Genomic DNA, 21696 nt, shown 5'->3' on the forward strand with positions numbered 1-21696 from the left:
TAATGCACACCCCCAAACGATCCAGCAATTTCTTTCTGTCCCTCCCAGCGCCCCCTTTCCCTCTTTACCCCAACTGCCCCCCAACTCAGGACTTTTGCATTTGTGGGGAAACCAGCTATGGCTGGACGCTTGTGAGGGAAAAGGGAGACCTCGAGGGTGACTGTCACAGGAGCCCCAGCTGGGCCTTGGGGGAACCTTGTCGACTGTTTCTGAGTGACAGGCACCTCCAGGGGCCACCTAGAAACGCAGGTCAGATGTCTACACCCGCTCGAAGCCTCACTGTCAGTTCAGGCCCACGAGGCAGCCTGGCACAGACTCTGGGTGCAGACTGCTGGGTTGGAAGCCCAGCACTGGCACTTGCTGCCTGTGAAACCGCAGGTACGTTATTTCCCGGCCTGAGCCTCGCTTCCCTCATCTCTAGAACAGGGCAGGTAACAGTGACGCTTCCCATCCAAGCTGTCAGGGGACTGAAGAGCTGGCGTGAGCCACTTGGTAAATGTCAGCCAGGCTCCTGCCTTTCACGCTGTTTTTAAAAGCTGCATGGAAATGACTATTATTTCCTTTCCTGTCTCCCTGCCGGTTTCTGGGCACACACTGAGACAGCAGCAAGAGAAACGCACTGGGCTCTTGTCTTATCTCGTCTCAGAGTGCACTGACCTCGGACGAGACTCTCAACTTCTTAAGTCTGAGTTTCATCATCCTAAGCACAACCAAGAGTCCCTCCCTTGCTTAGTTCACATGCTGCTACGAGAACCCAGACAGCCCAGGCCTGTGAGGCTGTGTTGCAGCCCATTAGGCTGTACAAAACAACAAGGAAGCGGGGGAAAGCGGCTTCCATCCGTACCGGCTGTGTACTGCGGTGAAAGCCATTTTGGCCCAGGTGTTGAGGAAATTCAGCCGCTGGAGGAGATTGCTCACCCAGGAGCTCAGGGGTCTGCAGGACTCGTAGGCGTGTTTCTGTCGGGATTGAGACAGGCAGGTCAGGTTTTTTATAATTTGTCATTGGGATCATCAGGAACACTCCTGCAAACTTTGGGAATGGACTCACGTGCAGGGAGGAGTGGACTGGCAACAGGATGTCACTGCCCAACAGAGCACAGACGAGGAATCCGGGAACCACCCAAGGGCAAACAGCAGCATCTTACCAGTGCTCTGGGGGAGGCCCCGGGAGCCTCCCATCCTGGCTGGAGGCTTTGCTCACACCTTCCCATTCCCTCCACCCCTGTTCTGCCTCTGGGGCGGCACCCTCATGTGCCATCAGTGTGAGCCATTTCTGCCTCCTGGCTTTGCCCTACATCCTCATCCCCCTGTCTCCCCTGGCCCCCGTCCCCTCCAGTTCTGAGCCAATCCTTGCAGTCTGTCTTCTGTCTTCTGTGCCCCTTGTTTATCAGCATGCTCTTCTGAGGACACAAGCCACCCAACTCTCCGTCCTGCTCGTGCGCTGCAAAGCGGGCCCAGGGAGGGGAGGCCTCCTCCTTCGTTTCACAGTCAGCTCTAAGTAGTCATCGAGCTCCTTGCTCTTTCTGTGGATTCGCCAGCTTGGGACATTTCATGTAAACGGAATCGCACACCACGTGGCCTTTCACTTGGCAGAGGACAGCTGTCTTCAGGGCTCATCCAGGCTGCAGCATCTGTGAGTACTCTGCTCACGTTGCCGGCTGGGTAGCACTTCACTGTAGGTGTCTTCATAGAATACACAGAGGAACAGAGATTTGGATACTGGTCCTGGAGACAGGTGTCCCGGAGCACGGCCCCGGCAGCTGGGGAGTATCCTCATGCTACGCTGTCGCTTGGAGGAAAGGCAGGCTGAGCCTGAGCAGTCAATGAGGGGCCCAAGCCCCACAGCAACAGCCGCACTCCTGCAATGGCCTAATCCACTCGCGAGCGCGGAGCCTCCTGACCCGTCAGCCCTTGGAGGCCCCACCTCTCCACCTCTCCACACTGTCAAGGGCGTGAGCTGGAGAGGGGCCGCTCACACCACAGCAGTAGAAGGTTGCACCTCTGTCAGTCGATGTCCGCTGCATTGTTTCCTCCCTTAGCTGCCGTGAGTGACGCTGCCAGGAACACGGGTATGCAAGTTGTGACGAGGACATATGCTGTGACTCCTCCTGGCTGAAATGGTCAGCTGAAGTTTACTGTGACTCCCGTTTCTGCAGGTTCAGAGACCAAACGGCATGGCTTGGGCTCCAGCGGTGGCAAGGGGCCCAGGGTGGGTGGTGGAGCAGACAGGAAGGGTCCCAGGGTGAGCCAGGAAGAGGGTGCCTGGGGTCAGGCACAGGCTTCTTAAACAACCCTCTTTTGAGAACTTATGGGGTCATTCCGCCCCCCCCCCCCCCCGTGTCCTAACGACCTTCCACTAGGTCTGATGGCCTTACTTCCATGGTGGGATTAGGTTTCCACTCTGAATATCACTAACGTATGACTTTGAGGCTTAAAAATCTGCAGGAGTTAGGGGGTCAAATCATATTCAAACCACAGCAAAGGCAGGCTAACTCTACGTTTAAATTTTGAGAAAATGTAAGACCATGTTCCAAAGTAGTCGCACTATTTTACACTCCCACGAGTGGGATTTGAAGTTTTCAGTTTCTCTACATCCTGGTCAGTTCTTGGTATTATCTATCTTTTGGATTCTATCTGTCTTAATAGGTGTGAAGCTTCAGCTCTCTGTATTCTTCATTTGTGTTTCCTGATCACATATGTTGTTGACCATCTTTTAGAGTATCCTACATAGGTTCCCAATCTGGTGTATGATCCAGTATTTTGGGAGGGCCCGTGTTAGCTACCAGAGAGAACTTCACTCTGTTGCCAGATCTTCCATGGAGAGTTTTTTTTCTTGGTCTAATAAACTTTGTGTTTTTAACTTGGTTTTCTTCTTTAAGGCCAAGTTCCAGAAATCTCTTCATCTCTTTGTTTTGTTTTTATTTTTAAATTTAAAGATATCATGATAATATGGAAGAACAGAAACCACGTATGGAAATTACTCACAATTTTGTCACACAGAGGAAACCCATTATTTTGGTAGGTTTTCCTTTAGTTCTTCCTTTCTGTACACTCATGCATGTGCACACACACATACACATTTATAGTTCATTTTCCTTCTCTTTAGTAATCACATTCTATAAGGTTGCTATGAATGCAAAATGAGTGAATACTGAACCACTGTTCCCAGCCACAGTATTTTAATCAACCAATCAACACATGACCTTGTTTAAGGCGCGTTGTGTTAGACACTTTAACACAGATTGCAGACTCCTCACTGTTCAACTCACACCTGAAAAAAGCGTAATTAACATTTTTATCTTCTCTGTGAGGCACATCACAGCCTCTTGTGCTTGGGAATAGCGGACAGCCTTTCAGTCCCATGTTCGGAGGCCTTCTTCTGTAGTGAAATTGCCAACAAAAAGTACAAAAGCAAAAACAGTGGCACTAAATAGATCATGAAAAGCAACACTTGTTAATAGTGTGAGGGCAAAAACATGACAGCAGACTTTGAAAACTAATAGTGATTTTGGCGTGGAGAAAAAACTTAGTGAGTTGGCAACTTCACGCATATGGACTCTGGAGTCACGAGGTCGGGCTCTGCCTGTGCACACAGTTTCATCAGTCTATGAACTTGGCCCTGGGATGCTTGCAGCTGTAGCTCATTCACTGTCACCACTGCATGGTCTGCTGTGTGAACATGTCATGCATTTACCCACTCTACTGTGGATGGCACATCTGAGTTGTTTCCAGAACTTTCACCGTTATGATGTTCTGAATATTTTTATACATGTGTCCTGATGTTCCAGTGCAAGGATTTATAATGCTTTAATATGGCTGACACCACATTGTACATGACATTTCAATCTTTTAAAGATTCTTAATTCAGGTACCAATGTGAGAAGCATCCTGTACTGTTGCAGAAGTTAAAACAATCTGTTTGAATTGTTTCAGTGTGGGGCTGGCTCTGTGGCGTAGTGGGTTAAGCCACAGCCTACAATGCTGGCATTCCATATGGGCACCAGTTCGAGATCCGGCTGCTCCACTTCTGATCCAGCTCTCTGCTATGGGCTGGGAAAGAAGCAGAAGATGGCCCAAGTCCTTGGGCCTCTGCATCTGTGTGGGAGACCTGGAAGAAACTCCTGCCTTCGGATCGGCACAGCTCCGGCCGTTGCGGCCATCTGGGAAGTGAACCAGCAGATGGAAGACCTATCTCTCTCTGCCTCTCCTTCTCTCTCTGTGTAACTCTTTCAAATAAATAAATAAATCTTTGGCCAGCACTGCAGCTCAATAGGCTAATCCTCCACCTAGTGGCGCCGGCACACCGGGTTCTAGTCCCGGTCAGGGCGCCGGATTCTGTCCCAGTTGCCCCTCTTCCAGGCCAGCCCTCTGCTGTGGCCCGGGAGTGCAGTGGAGGATGGTTCAAGTGCTTGGGCCCTGCACCCCATGGGAGACCAGGAGAAGCACCTGGCTCCTGCCTTCGGATCAGCGCGGTGCGCCGGCCGCGGCGGCCATTGGAGGGTGAACCAACAGCAAAGGAAGACCTTTCTCTCTCTCTCTCTCTCTCTCTCACTGTCCACTCTGCCTGTAAAAATAAAATAAAATAAAAATAAATCTTAAAAAAAATTGTTTCAATGGCTATGCTAATGATTAAAGCATGACTATTTAATTTGTCGTCTAAGGGTCATTATTAATTTTATCCTCAACAATACAAGGTGTTCAAAAAGTTCATGGAAAATGTGTATTATGAAAGAGCTATGCATAGATTTCAAACAATTTTGGCACTAAATCATTTTTTAATTCCATTTTCCACAAACTTTTTGAAGAACCTTCATATAAGACTTAAAAATTCTATATAATTTCCAACCTTGGCTTATATGTGTTACTTGTTGACCTTTTATTCTAGATCATCTTGTTTCAAATTTTTTTAAAAATATTTATTTACTTATTTGAAAGTCAGAGTTACACAGAGAGAGGGAAAGGCAGAGAGAGAGAGAGAGAGAGAGAGAGAGAAAGAGGTCTTCCATCTGCTGGTTCACTCCCCAATTGGCTGCAACGGCCGAAACTGCGCCGATCCGAAGCCAGGAGCTTCTTCTGGGTCTCCCACATGGGTGCAGGGGTCCAAGGACTTGGACCATCTTGTGCTGCTTTCCCAGGCCATAGCAGAGAGCTGGATCGGAAGAGGAGCAGCCGAGACTAGAACCGGACCGGCGCCCATATCGGATGCTGGCACTGCAGACGGCGGCTTAGCTCACTGCACCACACCAGCAGCCCCTAGACATGCATATTTCTGTCAAAATGTATTTACGTGTATCACTTTTACCCTTTTCAGTTCTTGCACTGCAGGATTTCTGTTTGCGTTGACTAAAATGGATGAGTTTATCTTTTCTACCCCTCTTTTTGGTCTGTTTTTTGAAAAAAGAATTGCATGTATTGTTTCAGTTTAACAGTCAAAAGCCTTTCAATATATAGAAAATACTATTCTCATTTCTTTGAAAGTGTTTTTTTTTTTTTTTTTTCCTAGCTGCATGTAAGACTTTTGTCTTTGGTTTACTGTAGTTTCACTACGATGTATCTCTGTGAGATGTGTTTTCTTTCTTTTCAACATTTATCCTGCCTGGGATTCACTAGACATCTTACATCTGTCAGTTCCAGAAAATTCTCAGCTCTGTCCCTTTAATTATTGTCTCTGGTGCGGCTCTCTCTTCTCGGCCTCTACACTTCAATTAAACTTAGTTTTGGACCTCTGTGAATCTTAACAGCTCCTTCCTGTTTCCCATTCCTTTGTCTGTTTGGCTTGCATTCTGGGTAAATTCTCCTCTATTTTCTGGTGTACTTCTCTTTCTAGCTATGTCCATGCAGGCTTCTGTACAACCTGTCCACTAACTTTTATGTTTTATTCTTTACGTTCCTGGAGGCTCTGCTGGATTCTTATTCAAATCTGCTATGTCATTTGGAATAGTTTCCTGTTCCCCAAAGCATGTAACTCACTCAGCTCCTCATTCTTGTCAACATCCTATCCTGCTGTGACCTAAGACTGACCCGTTCAAACAGCTGAAGTCTTTGGGTCACCTGGCATTAGCTTGATTTCTGCTGTGATTCTCACTCAGGGTTCCTCGTTTTCACGTAGGCTTGTCTATTTTTGAATGATTATTCATTCTCCTTGCAAAATGTTTACAGAATCCCTGAGGCCTAGACTGCGTGTTTCCTCTCCCGGGGGAGCTTTGCGAGCATTTTTGCAGACGTGCTGCACACCCGCTGCGGGCTGTGAGTCCACTAAGGGGGCAACTGCAGTTCATCGTTGCTCAGCACTGGCTGTTCTTTTTCCCTTTTCCCCATTCGTCACTCATTTGTACACATGGAGCCCTGGAGGCTGAGGGAGGGGACTTGTTTCCAGGTCCACATTAAGGGGAATGTGGAAACTTGTGGAGCAGGTGTGCAGTTAACCAGACTCCTTACCTTGGGTGGGGTCTAGGATTGGCTTTGTTCCTCCTCCCCCCCCCACCCCCCCGAATAAATCCAAAACTTTGCTATTGTTTTTTCAGGATTAGCAAATACCTTCAGGGCAAACCATTTTATATACTCTATCAAGAATTTAAAAGGGGCGGGCCTTGTGGTATAGTAGGTTAAGTCTCCACCTGTAGCACCGGCATCCTGTATGGGTGGGTTCAAGTCCCGGCTGTTCCTCTTTCTATCCAGCTCCCTGCTATGGCCTGGGAAAGCAGTAGAAGATGGCCCAACTGTGTGGGCCCCTACACCCACGTGGGAGACCCAGAAGAAATCTCCTGGCTCCTGCCTTCAGATCAGCCCAGCTCTGGCCGTTGTGGCCATTTGGAGAGTGAACCAGCAGATGGAAGACCTTTCTCTCTGTCTCTCCCTCTCTCTGTAACTCTACCTCTCAAAAAAACAAATAAATAAATCTGTTAAAAATTTTGAGAGACAGAGAGAAAGCTAACTCTATCTGTTGGTTCACTCCCCAGATACCCACAATGACCATGGCTGGCCCGAGTGGAAGCTGGGAGCTGGGAACGCAGCCTAGATCTTTCTTGTGGGCAGCAGAGATCTAACCACTTGAGCTCTCTCCTGCTGCCTCTCAGTGCATGCATCAGCAGGAAACAGTGATCAAGAGGGAGCCAGGACAAGCAGCCAGGCGGTGTGATACAGGATTGGGTGTCCCAAGTGGCATTTTAACCGTTAGACCAAATGCCCATCCCTACCGACCTTTTAAAACTCCCGTGTTAAGTTTTGACCTGTTCATCTTGCTTAGCAGCTCTTACCAGCTCTTTGATAAATTTAATAATATTTAAAGTGTTCATCAAGCATTTTAGTTGCTTTCATTGAGAGACTCATCCAAATAATCCAGACTGCGATTGCTGAGAGAAGTAATTTAAGTGCAAACACTTAAATTCCTATAGTAATTAAAAAATGAGTATGATAAAAAATGAGAATAGCACAATGAGATACCACAAAATATAAAATGTAGAAGTAAAATCTCTTTCCGTACAAGACCCTGAAGTTTCCTTGGCACAAGGTAGTCAGTGTTAACAACTGTTTGTGCTTCTTCTTCCAGAACTTTCATTTGGGTTTCTTGAATCTCAAACACCTGTGCTTCACAAGCATGTGCGTTTTACATAAATATATCTGTTTTTATAATCCTTAAAAATAACATTTTCCTGAAACTTTAAAAATATTTAGACAATACAAACTGGCAATTGTTCCCTATCAGCATATACTTCATTATTTGGATGCACTATGGTTTATGTAACTATTAATACATAGTTACATAATAATTAATAGTAATAATTAATAGTCTTATTAATACATATTCAAGTTGTTTTCAACTTATGCTATTATAGACACTCCTATGACAAACATATCCAAGACAAATTTAGGTGGAATCATCAAGTTCCCTTCTAAGAAGTTTTAAAATACAGATTCACACCAGAGGTGCGCAGCGGTACTTATGGTCACATAGCCTCCTCACAGGAACGCGCCACAGGGGACCACTTCCTGCGCCTGGGCATTCATTCAAGCCAGCAAGCGCCAGGACACGATGGCTGCTCACCCGCCACAGTGGAGGCACCTCGCATTAACAAAGGAGTCACAGATTCCTTGCAGTTCTTCTTACCTGCCACAGTGGAGGCACCCTTGCATTAAGAAAGGAGTCATAGATTTCCTCCAGTTCTTGGGTCATGACGATCTTTCCTTTCATAGCAAGCTGAAGATCTCTTAAAGATTTATGTATGACAAACAACAGCTTATCAAATCGTCCAATTTCTTGCCTCAAAAAGGTCAGCAAAACACAATGGATAAGGAAATCGTGGCCTGAATTTAAAAAGGAGATGAAGTTTTGATATCCTGCACGTGAAAAAGGCTTTCCAGGGAGGACATAAGCTTAGAAAGTTAAAGGAGTTTCATTACCTCTCAACCGGGGTTGATAAACACTTTCTGTGGATGGCCAGACAGCAAGTATTTTAGGGTTGTGGACTGTGCTGTTATGGCTACTAAACTCTCCCCTTGTGGTATACATGCAGCCCGAGATAACAGGTAAACCTGTAAGCATGGGCTTTATCTCAATAAAGCTTTATTTGTGGGCACTGACATGTGAATTCCATGTATTTATGTAGCATAAAGTATTATTCTCTTTTATATGTTTTCAACCATTAAGCAAAAACGAAAACACATCCTGCACCCTAATTTGCTGGTCCTTGACTGAGACTCACCAACAGGAGGGCTGCAGTCTGCATTGTTTAATGACGGGGTGCACGCGGCCAAGTGCGCCGTTAGGTGAGCTCATCGGGCCAGCATCACAGGGTGCATCACTTACGGCACTGTGACGTCTCCAGGTGACACAACCTTATGGAACCACCACTGTTGACTATAACGTCATTGTGCAACCCATGATGGTATTTTGACAGACCGCTGCTCAACAGGTGGCTATAAAATGAGCCTCACTGAAGAGTTAGAATGTGGATGTCAACATTTAACTGGGAAAATCACCCCAGGTTGACAGTGTAGCCCCTCACAGACAAGCCTGGAGCCAGCTGTGGGCTTGCCCTTCGCCCTGGGTTCCCCGGAGTCTGAAGGTCCCCCACCAGGGAACCCGCTACACTTTACTGCACATAACGCTGTGCCAGGAGGCACAGAGAACGGGGACCCCGCTGCCTCTTGATGGTTTGCTCCACCTTAACCCACAGGACCACGTTCTTCTCTGCTCCTCACCTCCCGGCGGGGAGACAGGTGGCCGGGGGATTTCCCTTGGCTCGTCTTTTTACCTGTGTGGCACTTTCTGCCCTGACCCTGCCTTTGCAGCGAGGGGAAGCCACTCCGTCTCCGTGCTTACCACTCTCGATTTTGCACAGAGACTCCCAGACGGGGCCTGCCATGACGCTCCTCAGCGTGCTCTGAGTGCCGGTGCATTCTTCCCTCTCCACTGTCAGCGGCAGCCGCCGTAGCATGTCACTCAACATCTCTGCCACCAGTTCCTCATTACTCAGTGGGGGGCTGCCAAAGGAATTCAGAGGAGGCTGTGACACAACCATGTCTAATCTCGGAGGGCCTCCTGTCTGAGTCCCAGCTCAGGGCAAACAGAGCTTCTGAGAACCGCGAAATCCACTAGGGGAGATGTGACGGACACGGCAGAGTCCATTCCTGCTTACGGACGGGAAAACTGTCCCGTGCCCTTAGGCAATTGTCAGGAACTATGTTCTTTTAAAGTTTTCCTAGGAGGTCTTTGTAAAATATTCATCACGTGACCCCGTGTGTGTGAAGGACGTCCCGAGGCTGAGTGAAAGGGAGGAGGCGGCCAGACAGAGCGTGACTAGTGCGCAGCCTCACAGCCGTCTGACTGCCGGTCACACTCCTCTGCTCACACATGCAGTGCTGGTCACAGGAAGCCCGTGTCACACTCGGTGGTGGGGACCGGAAGACCATCTGTGACACAGGCCTGGGTGAGGCTGTGACATGAGGCACTGGTACTGGAGGGCTCTCCAGAATCCTTTTTTTTTTTTTTTTTTTGACAGGCAGAGTTAGAAGTGAGAGAGAGAAACAGAAAGGTCTTCCTTCCGTTGGTTCACCCCCAAGGTGGCTGCTACGGCTGGCGCACTGCACCGATCTGAAGCCAGGAACCAGGCACCTCCTCCTGGTCTCCCATGCGGGTGCAGGGCCCAAGGACCTGGGCCATCCTCCACTGTACTCCCAGGCCACAGCAGAGAGCTGGACTGGAAGAGGAGCAACCGGGACAGAATCCGGCGCCCCAACTGGGACTAGAACCCGGGGTACCAGCGCTGCAGGTGGAGGATTAGCCAAGTGAGCTGCGGCGCCGGCCTCCAGAATCCTTCTAAAGACCAGGAAACCAGGGCCAAGGTGGGGACGGGACCTCCTTGGACAGTGGATGAGGGAATGGGACACGTCTCTTTTGAATTTGTTCTCTCTGGGGACTCCATTTACTGCACTGCCCGATTTTCCTACAGACAATCCAGGCAGACGAAGGGCATCCTGCAAGGGGGGAGATAACCTTTGGGCCTCTGCTATGTACTTAGCCCAGCAGTGCTGCCTCCCAGCCAGTTTACAAATAGCCTGGGGCAATTTGTTTCCTTCCTTTTCATATTTTTTTTTCCTAGCTCTACATTTGGGTTTCACAGTGGAATTCAAATAATGAAGAATTAGGTAGAATGGGACAGATCCTTCTAGTCAAGACCCACAGACAAGATTTTAATGTGTTCTGATGAAAGCATGGCTGGGATGACTGTAGCCTCCCCAAATGCCCAGTCATTAAAAAGGGTATCTTGCATGTTAACCAAAAGCACTCTGTTATAATCATCTCATCTCTTACTGGTGTACTGGGTATAAAACTAATCTTTAGATGGGTAAAGTCTACAGAAAATTCAACCTGATAACATGGGACATCTTGGGGTTTCCACTTGGGTACTCTTGTTTCTCAGCTTTCCTTCTGTAGCAGCATGTTTGTCTGTGTATATGTGTATGCATATGTATATATACATGTATATATTCTTCAGTACATTCATTCAGTCAGTGAAATCAGAGTTCAGTGTTCTCAGATTTGTGTCAGTAGAAGGATTTTTTAAGATACAATCCAATGCCAGCCAAAGCCATGATCCACAGTCAGACGAGATTGGGTGCGTTCAGGGTAGTATGACCGTAGAATATGATCTACAGTCAGAATTCAATCAGGCGTCACTGTGATATGAGTCATGTGGTCCAATGAGACAGGAAGACTATAGCAAAGTGCAGAATTCTAATTGCTTCAGAGATTTCAGAAGTACATAGAAAGAAATTCACAAGATCCAGAGAAATGTAAGACCCAATCTATGAGCACAGAGAAGTGTTACACAATGCATAACTGGAACCCAGGGATGGAACTATTATTGTCGTAGTAACAACTCTAAACAAGGTTCAGAGCATCCTGTGAATGTTACCAACAACAATGCTTAGTGTTGTTTTTTTTTTTTTTTTACAGGCAGAGTGGACAGTGAGAGAGAGATACGGAGAGAAAGGTCTTCCTTTCCCATTGGTTCACCCTCCAATGGCCACCACGGCTGGCGCGCTGCGGCTGGCGCATCGCGCTGATCCGATGGCAGGAGCCAGGTACTTATCCTGGTCTCCCATGGGGTGCAGGGCCCAAGCACTTGGGACATCCTCCACTGCACTCCCTGGCCACAGCAGAGAGCTGGCCTGGAAGAGGGGCAACCAGGACAGAATCTGGCGCCCCGACCAGGACTAGAACCTGGGGTGCCGGTGCCGCAAGGTGGAGGATTAGCCTATTGAGCCGCAGCGCCAGCCTATTTGTTTGCTTTTTTTAAGCTGAAGACAAAGTAAAAAATCATTTGAAATGATTCAGCTGGTTGTTAGTGAGGCTCTTTTAATTCTGGGAAAACTTAGAATTAGGTATAAATAGGTGTGGCAGATTAAAATTGCAGTAGAAATATATATATGTATATTTTGCTGAGACAGCGTTTGAATATTTGTAATGTTTAAGAGAATCATACCTGTTTCCTCTTACAAGTCAGTCTTTGACTACAATTTAAGAAAGACCATTGAGAAATTGATTGAAATTTATGATTTAGGTGGAAATCTAGCTAAACTGACATAAAATATTAGATAATTTAATATTCATCATGTTAATTATTAGATTTATAAAAAATATTGACAGATAACTGTATACATTAACTTTATAACAAATATTAATATATTTGGAAATGTTTGATTAGGTTTGTAAGTGGGACCAGACACTACTAAAAGTCCTTTTCAAAGTTAAGCTGAGGGGCTGGCACTGTGGCATAGAGGGTAAAGCTGCCGCCTGCAGCGCCGGCATCCCATATGGGCACCAGCTGCTCCACTTCCAATCCAGCTCTCTGCTGTGGTCTGGGAAAGTAGTAGAAGATGGCCCAAGTCCTTGGGGCCCTGCATTGTGGGAAATCTGGAAGAAGCTCCTGGCTTCTGGCTTTGGATCAGCGCAGCTCCTGTTTTTGTGGCCATTTGGGGAGTGAACCAGTGGATGGAAGACCTCTCTCTCTGTCTCTCCTTCTCTCTCTGTGTAACTTTGACTTTCAAATAAATAAATAAATCTTAAAAAAAAAATAGTTAAGCTGAGCCTTTGCCCCTAATGCCTTTGATCTCTTCCTTAGCTGGGAGTGACTCTGAACGACCCTGCAGATTGAGTCACAAGGACTGGAACTGCCCCACAGTTACCAGCAAGGCCAGTCTCTATTCTGAGAGCTTTGCAGGAGCTCACAGGCCATGATCAGAGGAAGTACCACCCAGTCTATCCTGAGAACCAGCAGACCGCAACCCACCTTTGCCATTCCCAAAGAAACATACTAGCCCCTATCATTGACCAATCCAAGGCAGGCCACATGCCCTGTGGACCAGCCAGAGGCCCATGGCATGCCCTGCTCGTGCCAGCTTGGAGCTCTGAGCTGGACTGCCTTTAATGCCTTGGGGATCCTGGGGAGCGAGCCCAGCTTCTTGCCTCCTTGCTCTGCACTTTCTCCCACCTCCCCAGTATCAGCTATTGGTCTACTAAAAGTCAGGCAAGCAGATCCAGTTTGGGGGTTCTAAAATAATCCCTCCAATCAGTTTTGGGAGTGGTCTTTACAAAAAAGTGATTGTTAAAATTTGTTAGACTTACAAATTTAAAAATTAAATTTCTACACTGAATGTAGACGCATAAGGAACTCACTGGACTCTCAGAACAATCCCATGTGGTCGATGCCAACATAGTCTCTGATTTAGAGATGAGGAACCTGGGCCAGAAGGAGTTAACTGACTTCCCAGAGTTCACCAAGAGGGGTAGAGTTGGGATTTGAACCAGGCAGAGTGAGGAAGGCAGAGAGGGAAGAAGGGTGTATGTGAGTGTTACATACCACTGAGCAGATATAAACAGCTGGGGCATACTTTGTGGGGCAGGGTGGGGTGGGGCAGCCACGTGGCAGTCAAACCATTGAGAGCTGAGGCTGTGCAGCGCTGGCACCGATGGAAACACGAGCCCTCGAAGCATGTGGCTGCTCCTCCTGACCACACTGTCCTTCGATTTATGGTGGTAACCTTCCCGTCCATCAGAAGTAGACGGGCACCTTCCACATTTAAACAAACCCACTCAAAAACACCTCTTACCAAGTACAGCTCACCCACCCAATAGAGATAACTACTCCACACTTGCTAACTGTGTGTACGTGGACTTGTTTTTGCTTCATTTGGAGAACTTAGTCTCTCCACCTCTCTACAAGTGTTGTACTTTGCCTCTTCAAAAGCATATGCAGCCGGCGCCGCGGCTCACTAGTCTAATCCTCTGCCTGCGGCGCTGGCACACCGGGTTCTAGTCCCGGTCGGGGCGCCGGATTCTTTCCCGGTTGCCCCTCTTCCAGGCCAGCTCTCTGCTGTGGCCAGGGAGTGCAGTGGAGGATGGCCCAAGTCCTTGGGCCCTGCACCCCATGGGAGACTAGGAGAAGCACCTGGCTCCTGCCTTTGGATCAGCGCGGTGCGCTGGCCGCAGTGCGGCGGCCGCGGCAGCCATTGGAGGGTGAACCAACGGCAAAGGAAGACCTTTCTCTCTGTCTCTCTCTCTCACTGTCCACTCTGCCTGTCAAAAAAAAAAAAAAAAAAAAAAAAAAAAAAAAAAGCATATACATTCATTTTCAACTAACTTAGCCTAGTGAGTCCTTACCTGATGTCCAGGCTGGTAGGTGCTCTTCTTGGCTGCATGGCAATAAGACTGCCAATGAGCTCCTGGCCCTGGGTCTCCCTGTGGCTCCTCGTGGCTTCAGGGTGCACTCCTAAGACCTCAGGAGTGTCCTCGTCCGGTAAGGACTGGATAATATGGATGCAGTCCTGTAGGCTGGCAGACTTGGGCAGGTGCTGACACATCTGAAAGTGTAACCACTTTGTCAGTTTTTGTCCCACTGAGGTCAGCACTTTCAATCCTGCATGAAGACAGTATTTCCCCATGAAACTCTGGGATCACTGTATTGTCAAGTGCATATTACATATATACCTGATTTTCTTGTTGAGAAAAAATAAACAAAAAAGGCACTTTAAAGGCTGGGGAGGGGGTGGCGCTGTGGCTCACTTGGTTAATCCTCCGCCTGCGGCGCCGGCATCCTGTATGGGCACTGGGTTCTAGTCCCAGCTGCTCCTCTTCCAGTCCTGCTCTCTGCTGTGGCCCAGGAGGACAGTAGAGGATGGCCTAAGTGCTTGGGCCCCTGCACCTCCATGGGAAACCGGGAGGAAGCACCTGGCTCCTGGCTTTGGATCAGCGCAGTGCTGGCCACGGAGGCCATTTTGGGGGTGAACCAACGGAAGGAAGACTTTTCTCTCTGTCTCTTTCTCTAACTCTGTTAAAAAATTAAAAAAAAAAAAAAAAAGAAACTTCTGTTAAAAAAAAGCTAGGATAGGGGCCGGTGCTGTGGCATAGTAGGCTAAGCTTCCACCCCTGGCGCCAGCATCCCATATGGGTACTGGTTCGCGTCCCTGCTGCTCCTCTTCCTCTCTCCTATGGCCTGGGAAAGCAGTGGAAGATGGCCCAAGTGCTTGGGCCCCTGCACCTGCGTGGGAGACCCAGAAGAAGCTCCTGACTCCTGGCTTTGTAACAGCCCGGCTCCGGCCATTGTAGCCACTTGAGGAGTGAACCGGCAGATGGAGGACCTTTCAGTCTCTCTCTCTCTCTCTCTATCTCTCTGTAACTCTGCCTCTAAAATAAATGAATAAATAAAATCTTTAAAAAAAAAGAGGTTAGGACAATTCTGACCACTATTTCCCCAGTGAAATATATCCATTGATAATGGATGCAATGAACCTGGAACAAACAATTTTACTTTAGTAAAACCTATAGAAAGGATGTGAAAATGATCTTAAGAATAACAGACCATTGGGGCTGATGTGGTGCAATGGGCTAAGCTGCCGCTTCCAATGCCAGCATTCCCATATTGGAGCACCTCTCTGGGTTCCTGCTGCTCCACTTCCGATCCAGCTCCCTGCTAACATGCCTGGGAAGACCCTAGAAGATGGCTCAAATGCTTGGGCCTCCGCTACCCACATGGGAGATCTGGATAGAGTTCCTGGCTCTTGGCTTCAGCCTGGCCCAATCCTGGCTGTTGCAGGCACTTGGGGAGTGAACCAGCATATGGAAGATTTCTGTCTGTCTCTCTTACTCTGCCTTTCAAATCAATAAATAACTCTTTAAGGAGAGAAAAAGAGAGGAACAGACCACTGACAAAGAAGAAAAGGGCACTGTTCATCCAGTCGGGAAAGCAGGCGGCTGTCTTGATACGCTCAAGGAAAACATTGCAGAATTAAAGAGGGCCACAAGGAAACAGCAAATAATGGAGTCACTGAGCAATGATCTGCAGAAGCTAAGATTATGACAAACAGGAAAATCCACCAGTTTGGAACTGTGATAAAATCTTCAGTGTTTTAGTCACGACATGATCAGAATGTATGGAAGTGGATGCCTGCATCCCATACTGGGGCACTTGGGTTGGAATCCTGACTCTGCCCCCTGATTCCAGCTTCCTGGTAAGTCCTCAAGTAACTGGGTCCTGGATACCCATGTGGAAGACCTGGGTTGAGTCCCCCACTCTTGGCTTTGGCTCGCCCAGCCCTGGCTGCTGTGGGGATGTGGGGAGTGAATCAGTACACGGAAGCCTCTGTCTGCCTGCCTCGTCTCTTTTTACCTCTCTGCATCATCAATAAATATTTTAAAATTTTTAAAAAGAAAGATTAAAAAACAGTTGGAAATTGATGATTTCAGAATGTTTCTATCATCTGAAATAATTCTCACAACCTAATTGTATGTTACCATATACCTTAATCACTTATGCATATGTAATCTAACAATATGTATAAAAAGTGATACATGTTGCACTTTTTCAATGATTTAAAGGATTTCCTCAAGGGTGAAATTTTTTTAAAGATTTATTTATTCGGGCCGGCGCCACGGCTCACTAGGCTAATCCTCTGCCTGCGGCGCTGGCACACCGGTCAGGGCGCCAGATTCTGTCCCGGTTGCCCCTCTTCCAGGCCAGCTCTCTGCTGTGGCCAGGGAGTGCAGTGGAGGATGGCCCAAGTGCTTGGGCCCTGCACCCCATGGGAGACCAGGAGAAGCACCTGGCTCCTGCCTCCGGATCAGTGTGACGCGCCGGCCACTGGAGGGTGAACCAATGGCAAAGGAAGACCTTTCTCTCTGTCTCTCTCTCTCTCACTGTCCACTCTGCCTGTCAAAAAAAAAAAAAAAAAAAAAAAAAGAGAGAGAGAGAGAGAGAAAGAAAAAAAAAGAAGTATCCATTCTAGCAGTGTCTTCAAGAACCTACCGGACATACCACACTTCGCATTTTGTCTGACTCTCCACTTTCACGGCCCTAGGCTGATGGCCACCTGGAGATGACCCCTGCACCCCTCGGTGGTACCAGGCCCACACCAACTCACCGGGCATCATCTTCCTTCTTGTCTTCCACTCACCTTCCTTACCCCATTGGTACGCATCAAGACTGACGTCAAGTCCCACTCTCCACACCCTAAGGTCAGCTCTGCTGGCCGCCACGTGGGAGGGCCTAGCCGCTGCTAGTGAGCCTAGAATTTTCTGCTACACATTTGTGGAGGCAAGGGAGGGAAGAAGAGAGGACCAAGGACAAGCCAAAGTGCAGAATTTTGCCTTCTTGAGTACTCATGGTAGGGGCACCTCCTGGAGTCTCAGCTCTGCTGTCTACTTCTCGTATGCTAGCAGTCTGTGAACTGCTTCCTCACCTGTAAGCCAGGAGTAGCATCTACTCCACAGGCTTGTATGGGGCATTAAATGAGAAACATTCATCAGCCGCGTGGCATGGAACATCTGTACATGCTGGCTAGCTTGTGCTTCCTTGTCCCTCGTAGGTAACACCCTACGGGCTCAGAGGGTGTGACCAGTTCTTCATCATTCCTATTTACTGCCCTGCAGAATTCAGTACTGGGCAGAGTAATGGGTAAATTACTTCTGTAATACTGTACTGAAAGTTTGGGCCAGCGGTGTGGTGCAGGGGGGTAAGCCACTGTCTGCAGTACCAGCATCTCCTGTAGGCACTGATTCGAGTCCCAGCTGTTCCACTTCTGATCCAGCTCCCTGCTGATGGTCTGGGGAAGCAGTAGAAACGGCCCAAGTGCTTGGGCCCCTGCACTCATGTGGGAGACCTAGGAGAAGCTCCTGGCTTCTGGCTTTGGATAGGCCCAGTTGTGGCTCTTGCAGCCATTTGGGGAGTGAACCAGTGGGTGGAAGACCTCTCTCTCTGTCTCTGCCTTTATCTCTCTGCAACTCTGCATTTCAAATAAACAAATAAATCTTCTTTAAAAAAAACTGAGTAATATGAGAAGATAATGTTTTTCTTACCTCATCACAAGAGAAGCTGAAGTCATCTCTCAGCACGTCAGGTTTACAGAGCATGTGGAGCAGGGTCTTCAAGCATCGCTCGTCCCAGGGGTCGGTCACCTGGCTGCCGTAAACCACTTCCCCGATGAGGCAGTGCAGTGCCTGCCAGGGAACCTCTGCCGGCGGAGTCAGCACGTTCCCCAGCACCTTCGTGGCCACCTGTAGAAAACCCACTGGTCGATTTCAGTTCAGCATGTGTGTTTGGCTTACTCTGACATGTTAACATAAAATCAACAACTCTCAAACGGATATGCATAGTCTCTCTTTCAAAAATATACTGAAACAGCAAGAGGAATAAACATATTAGGAAATATGCTTTTATTCACGTGGGTTTTTTGTCGTCGAACACTGAATTTTGCAATAATTATGGCTTTTTTCTGGCTAAACAAACAAAATTAGGGTGCAGAATTCAAAAGGTGCAAAAGAATGAACAAGGGAGAGTAAGCTGTCTTCACCCCCACTGTAGCTGTTAGAAACCATCACTGAGAGCCAATTCTTGGGCATCCTCAAACAGGTATTCTAAGTAACCCATGCACACTCTTTCCCCCGCCTCCTACCCTCTCTCTCTCCTTTTCTATCCCTGCCCTGTCCTTCATCTATTTCTCCTCTCCCTCTCTCCCTTTCCACCTCGATTCTTTCTTGTCTTGTCTTCCCTTCTGCAAATGCTAGCTCAGCACACATTCCGCCCTGCATGTGGACAAAGCATCTTGGCTGTAACAATTCTACTCTCACTAACAGTGTGTCAAACAACTCTTTGTCAGCCTTCTCTCACCCTCACTGCTAACAGGAGATGATATTCTACAGCCAGCCCTCTGTATGCAGAGATTCTGCACCTGTGGATTCAGCCAACCCCAAAGGGAAAATATTCGAGAACAATCACACCTGTTCTGAACATGTACAGACTTTTTCTTTGTCATTAGTCTCTAAGCACTACAGAATACAACTACTTACATTGTATTGGGTATTATAAGTGACACAGAAATGATTTAAAGGATATTGGAGGACATATGTAGGTTATATGCAAATGTTGTCATCTCATGCAAAGGACTTAAAGATCCAGAGAATCTGGTGTCTGAGGGAGTCCTCGAACCAACCCCTTCTGGATACTGAGGGATGGCTGTACTTAGTATTTCTAGTCTGATAGGTGGCACCTTGCTCTTAGTTTATTTGTAGATCACCTGGTACTGGTTATTTTGACAATCTTTTTTTTAAAATATGTATTTGAAAGAGAGTGATGGGCATGGGAAGAGACTTCCACCTACTGACTAGACTCTGAAAAATGACCACAGTGGCTGTGACTGGGGCTGGTCCAGGCCAAAACCAGGAGCCCAGAACTCCACTTGGGTCTCCCATATGAGTGGCAGGGGCCCAAGCACTTGGGCCATCTTCTGCTGCTTTCCCAGGTGGATTAGCAGGGAGCTGGTCAGAGCAACTAGACTTGAACATTTAGGTTTGATATTCTGAACAGTGGCTGTTTTTCCTTTGAGTTGTATTTTTCTTGTTTATATGCAAGAACTCTTTATGTAGATATGAACACTTGCCAGTCACTTGCACTGCAAATATTGTGCTAAATTTATTATCTGTGTCTTGACTATTAGGTCACCACTTATTTGGTCAAGGAAACTATGACCTGGAGATATTAATTAGCTTTCCCAACGGATTAAAACACAGGTACAACTATCAGTAGTGGAACTATAAACTGATTCCAGAAAAGCTGGCTTCAAAGTCCACAGTTTTAAAATCAGCCCATATTACCTAGTTAGAGTTCATTTTCTCACCAGCACAGAAAACACTGAGTGTCTGTGTAGATGCGTAGCAGGCTTTCAGTCTGCACCTTACTGTTAGAGGTTACTCTTTGCAGTGAAGAGAGCACACTCACCTCCACGTCTGAAGAACTGAACAGGTAAGGGATATTCCAGCCTGATGTTCCATAGCTCCTCCTCTCATTGATCACAGCATGGGTAAAACAGACGGTGAATAACAGCTTTTTCCACCACGGTCCACAGTTGGGCTGCTCAAATACATCTTCCGTTATCTCTCCGCTCCCACCATAGCCGAACGTCTGAAGCAAATTACTCTTCAGGCCCTGGGGAGACTCCATGATAATCTTAAAACAGATGTGAACAAAAAGGGCAGGTGAGTGCAGGTGCAGGCAGTGGGCCCACAGTGGGCTCTGCCAGGTAGCACGGGGGGCGGACCCAGGGAAGAAGGGAACTGCTTCCAGGGTTACCGGCAGATCAAAGATGCTGCGCTAATCATCCAACAACTTCTGTACAAGGATTGCCCCAGGTTTTCACGTCGTTCCGGTTCACATTTTAAGGCAAGTGTGATACTGTGATTGAAGGCGCTGCTGTCCACTGTGAGTATAGGGTTTGGGAAGCACAGCATTTTGGCACGTCTGACAATGAGAAGTCTCTGTAGTCGAAACAGAGGGCTCCGTGGCAGCTAAGTGCAGGAACAGCATCAGGGCTGCAAGGCCTCAGCAGGGTGCAGAATCGCAGGAAACAGAGCACTAATGCCACCAACGAACCCAGCTGGTCCTCCCAGATATTAAGGGAAGCAATTCGGGGCTGGTGCTGTGGTGCACTGGGCTAAGCCTCCACCTGTGGCACCAGCATCTGTATGGGTACTGTTCTAGTCCTGGCTGCTCCTCTTCCAATCCAGCTCCCTGCTGATGGTCTAGGAAAGCAGTAGAAGATGGCCCAAGTCCTTGGGCCCCTGTACCCACGTGGGAGACTGGAGGAAGCTCCTGGCTCCTGGCTTCAGATTGACCCAGATCAAACTGTGGCCATTTGGGGGAGAGAACCAGTGGATGAAAGATCTTTCTCTTGGTCTTCTCTCCCTCTGTCTGGAACTCTACTTCTCAACTAAATAAATAAAAATCTTAAAAAAAAAAAGTAGGGAAACCATTCATTTGGTATGTTACTAAATGGTTTTGCCTGCATTGAAAATCCATTTGGTTGACTCAATTAGGGTAACTGAAGTGATAAGGGACTGGGGGTGAGGTGGGGAAGTGGGGACACCATCACAGGAGAGCTTTTTGGGAGAGTGTTCAGTCTGCAATGGTGCAGATTCTGAGATGCTACCTTGTGTGCACAATGTATACACACACACACACATACACACACACAAGCTAGGACTGTAATTCAAAATTCATTCACAAATCAAAAAACAGCAGTATTAAGTACCACACGGAGATGGTGTGGTATGTCTTATAATACATATAAGTGTGGAGATATGCATCTATGTCACTTGGATGTGTGTGCGCCTGTGTGTGCATGTGAACATGAGCCCTTGAGGCAGGAATGGCTATCTGCTCACAGAGCTGCTCCTGTCGGTGTTCCCTTCATGGGCAGGGGCGGTGGGAGTCAGTGGGAGCTCAAATCAGGAAGCTTGGAGCTTAGACAGAAAGGCTGGCACAGCAGCCCCTCCTCCCCTCCCACAACAGAGAGAGAGACGGAGAGAGGGAGGGGGGAGAGAGAGAATCTAACAGTTCTCTAGGCTTGGACATCCCTGGAGTGGACAAAAATGGCTTTCAGTTTTATTAGCACAGAATGTGAAGTAAGTGGCTCCAGAGGGTGGATGACCAGCTGCCTCCTGTCTGTAAGGATCTGAATGTGAGCAAGTGGTTCTGGGAAGTACCGGTACATGAGACATTGTCCATCTTCCACGGTAGGCTTGCCTTTCTTTTTCTTTTTAAGATTTATATATTTGAAAGGCAGAGTGACAGGGAGGGAAGAGGGGGAAGACAGAGAGGAGAGGGTGGGAGGGGTGTGGAAAGAGAGAGGGAGAAAGAGAGAGAA

At 47.7% G+C, this 21696-nt stretch overlaps 1 protein-coding gene across 1 annotated transcript in view; it reads right to left on the bottom strand.

The window, feature by feature from the left end:
- The window catches only part of DNAH14 (dynein axonemal heavy chain 14), a 321439-nt gene that overhangs the window by 6862 nt on the left and 292881 nt on the right, over positions 1-21696 (bottom strand). Inside the window, exons 77-82 of the mRNA XM_089311474.1 lie at positions 19773-20000; positions 17855-18052; positions 14165-14364; positions 9323-9483; positions 8108-8304; positions 845-957 (exon numbers count right to left, since the gene is read on the bottom strand). Coding sequence (XP_089167600.1) covers positions 845-957; positions 8108-8304; positions 9323-9483; positions 14165-14364; positions 17855-18052; positions 19773-20000 — 1097 coding nt within the window. The remainder of the gene's footprint in view (positions 1-844; positions 958-8107; positions 8305-9322; positions 9484-14164; positions 14365-17854; positions 18053-19772; positions 20001-21696) is intronic.

This window comes from Oryctolagus cuniculus, chromosome 13, assembly GCF_051225735.1.
Source record: "Oryctolagus cuniculus isolate XC-2025 breed Fujian yellow rabbit chromosome 13, ASM5122573v1, whole genome shotgun sequence".
Classification (NCBI taxonomy): domain Eukaryota; kingdom Metazoa; phylum Chordata; class Mammalia; order Lagomorpha; family Leporidae; genus Oryctolagus; species Oryctolagus cuniculus.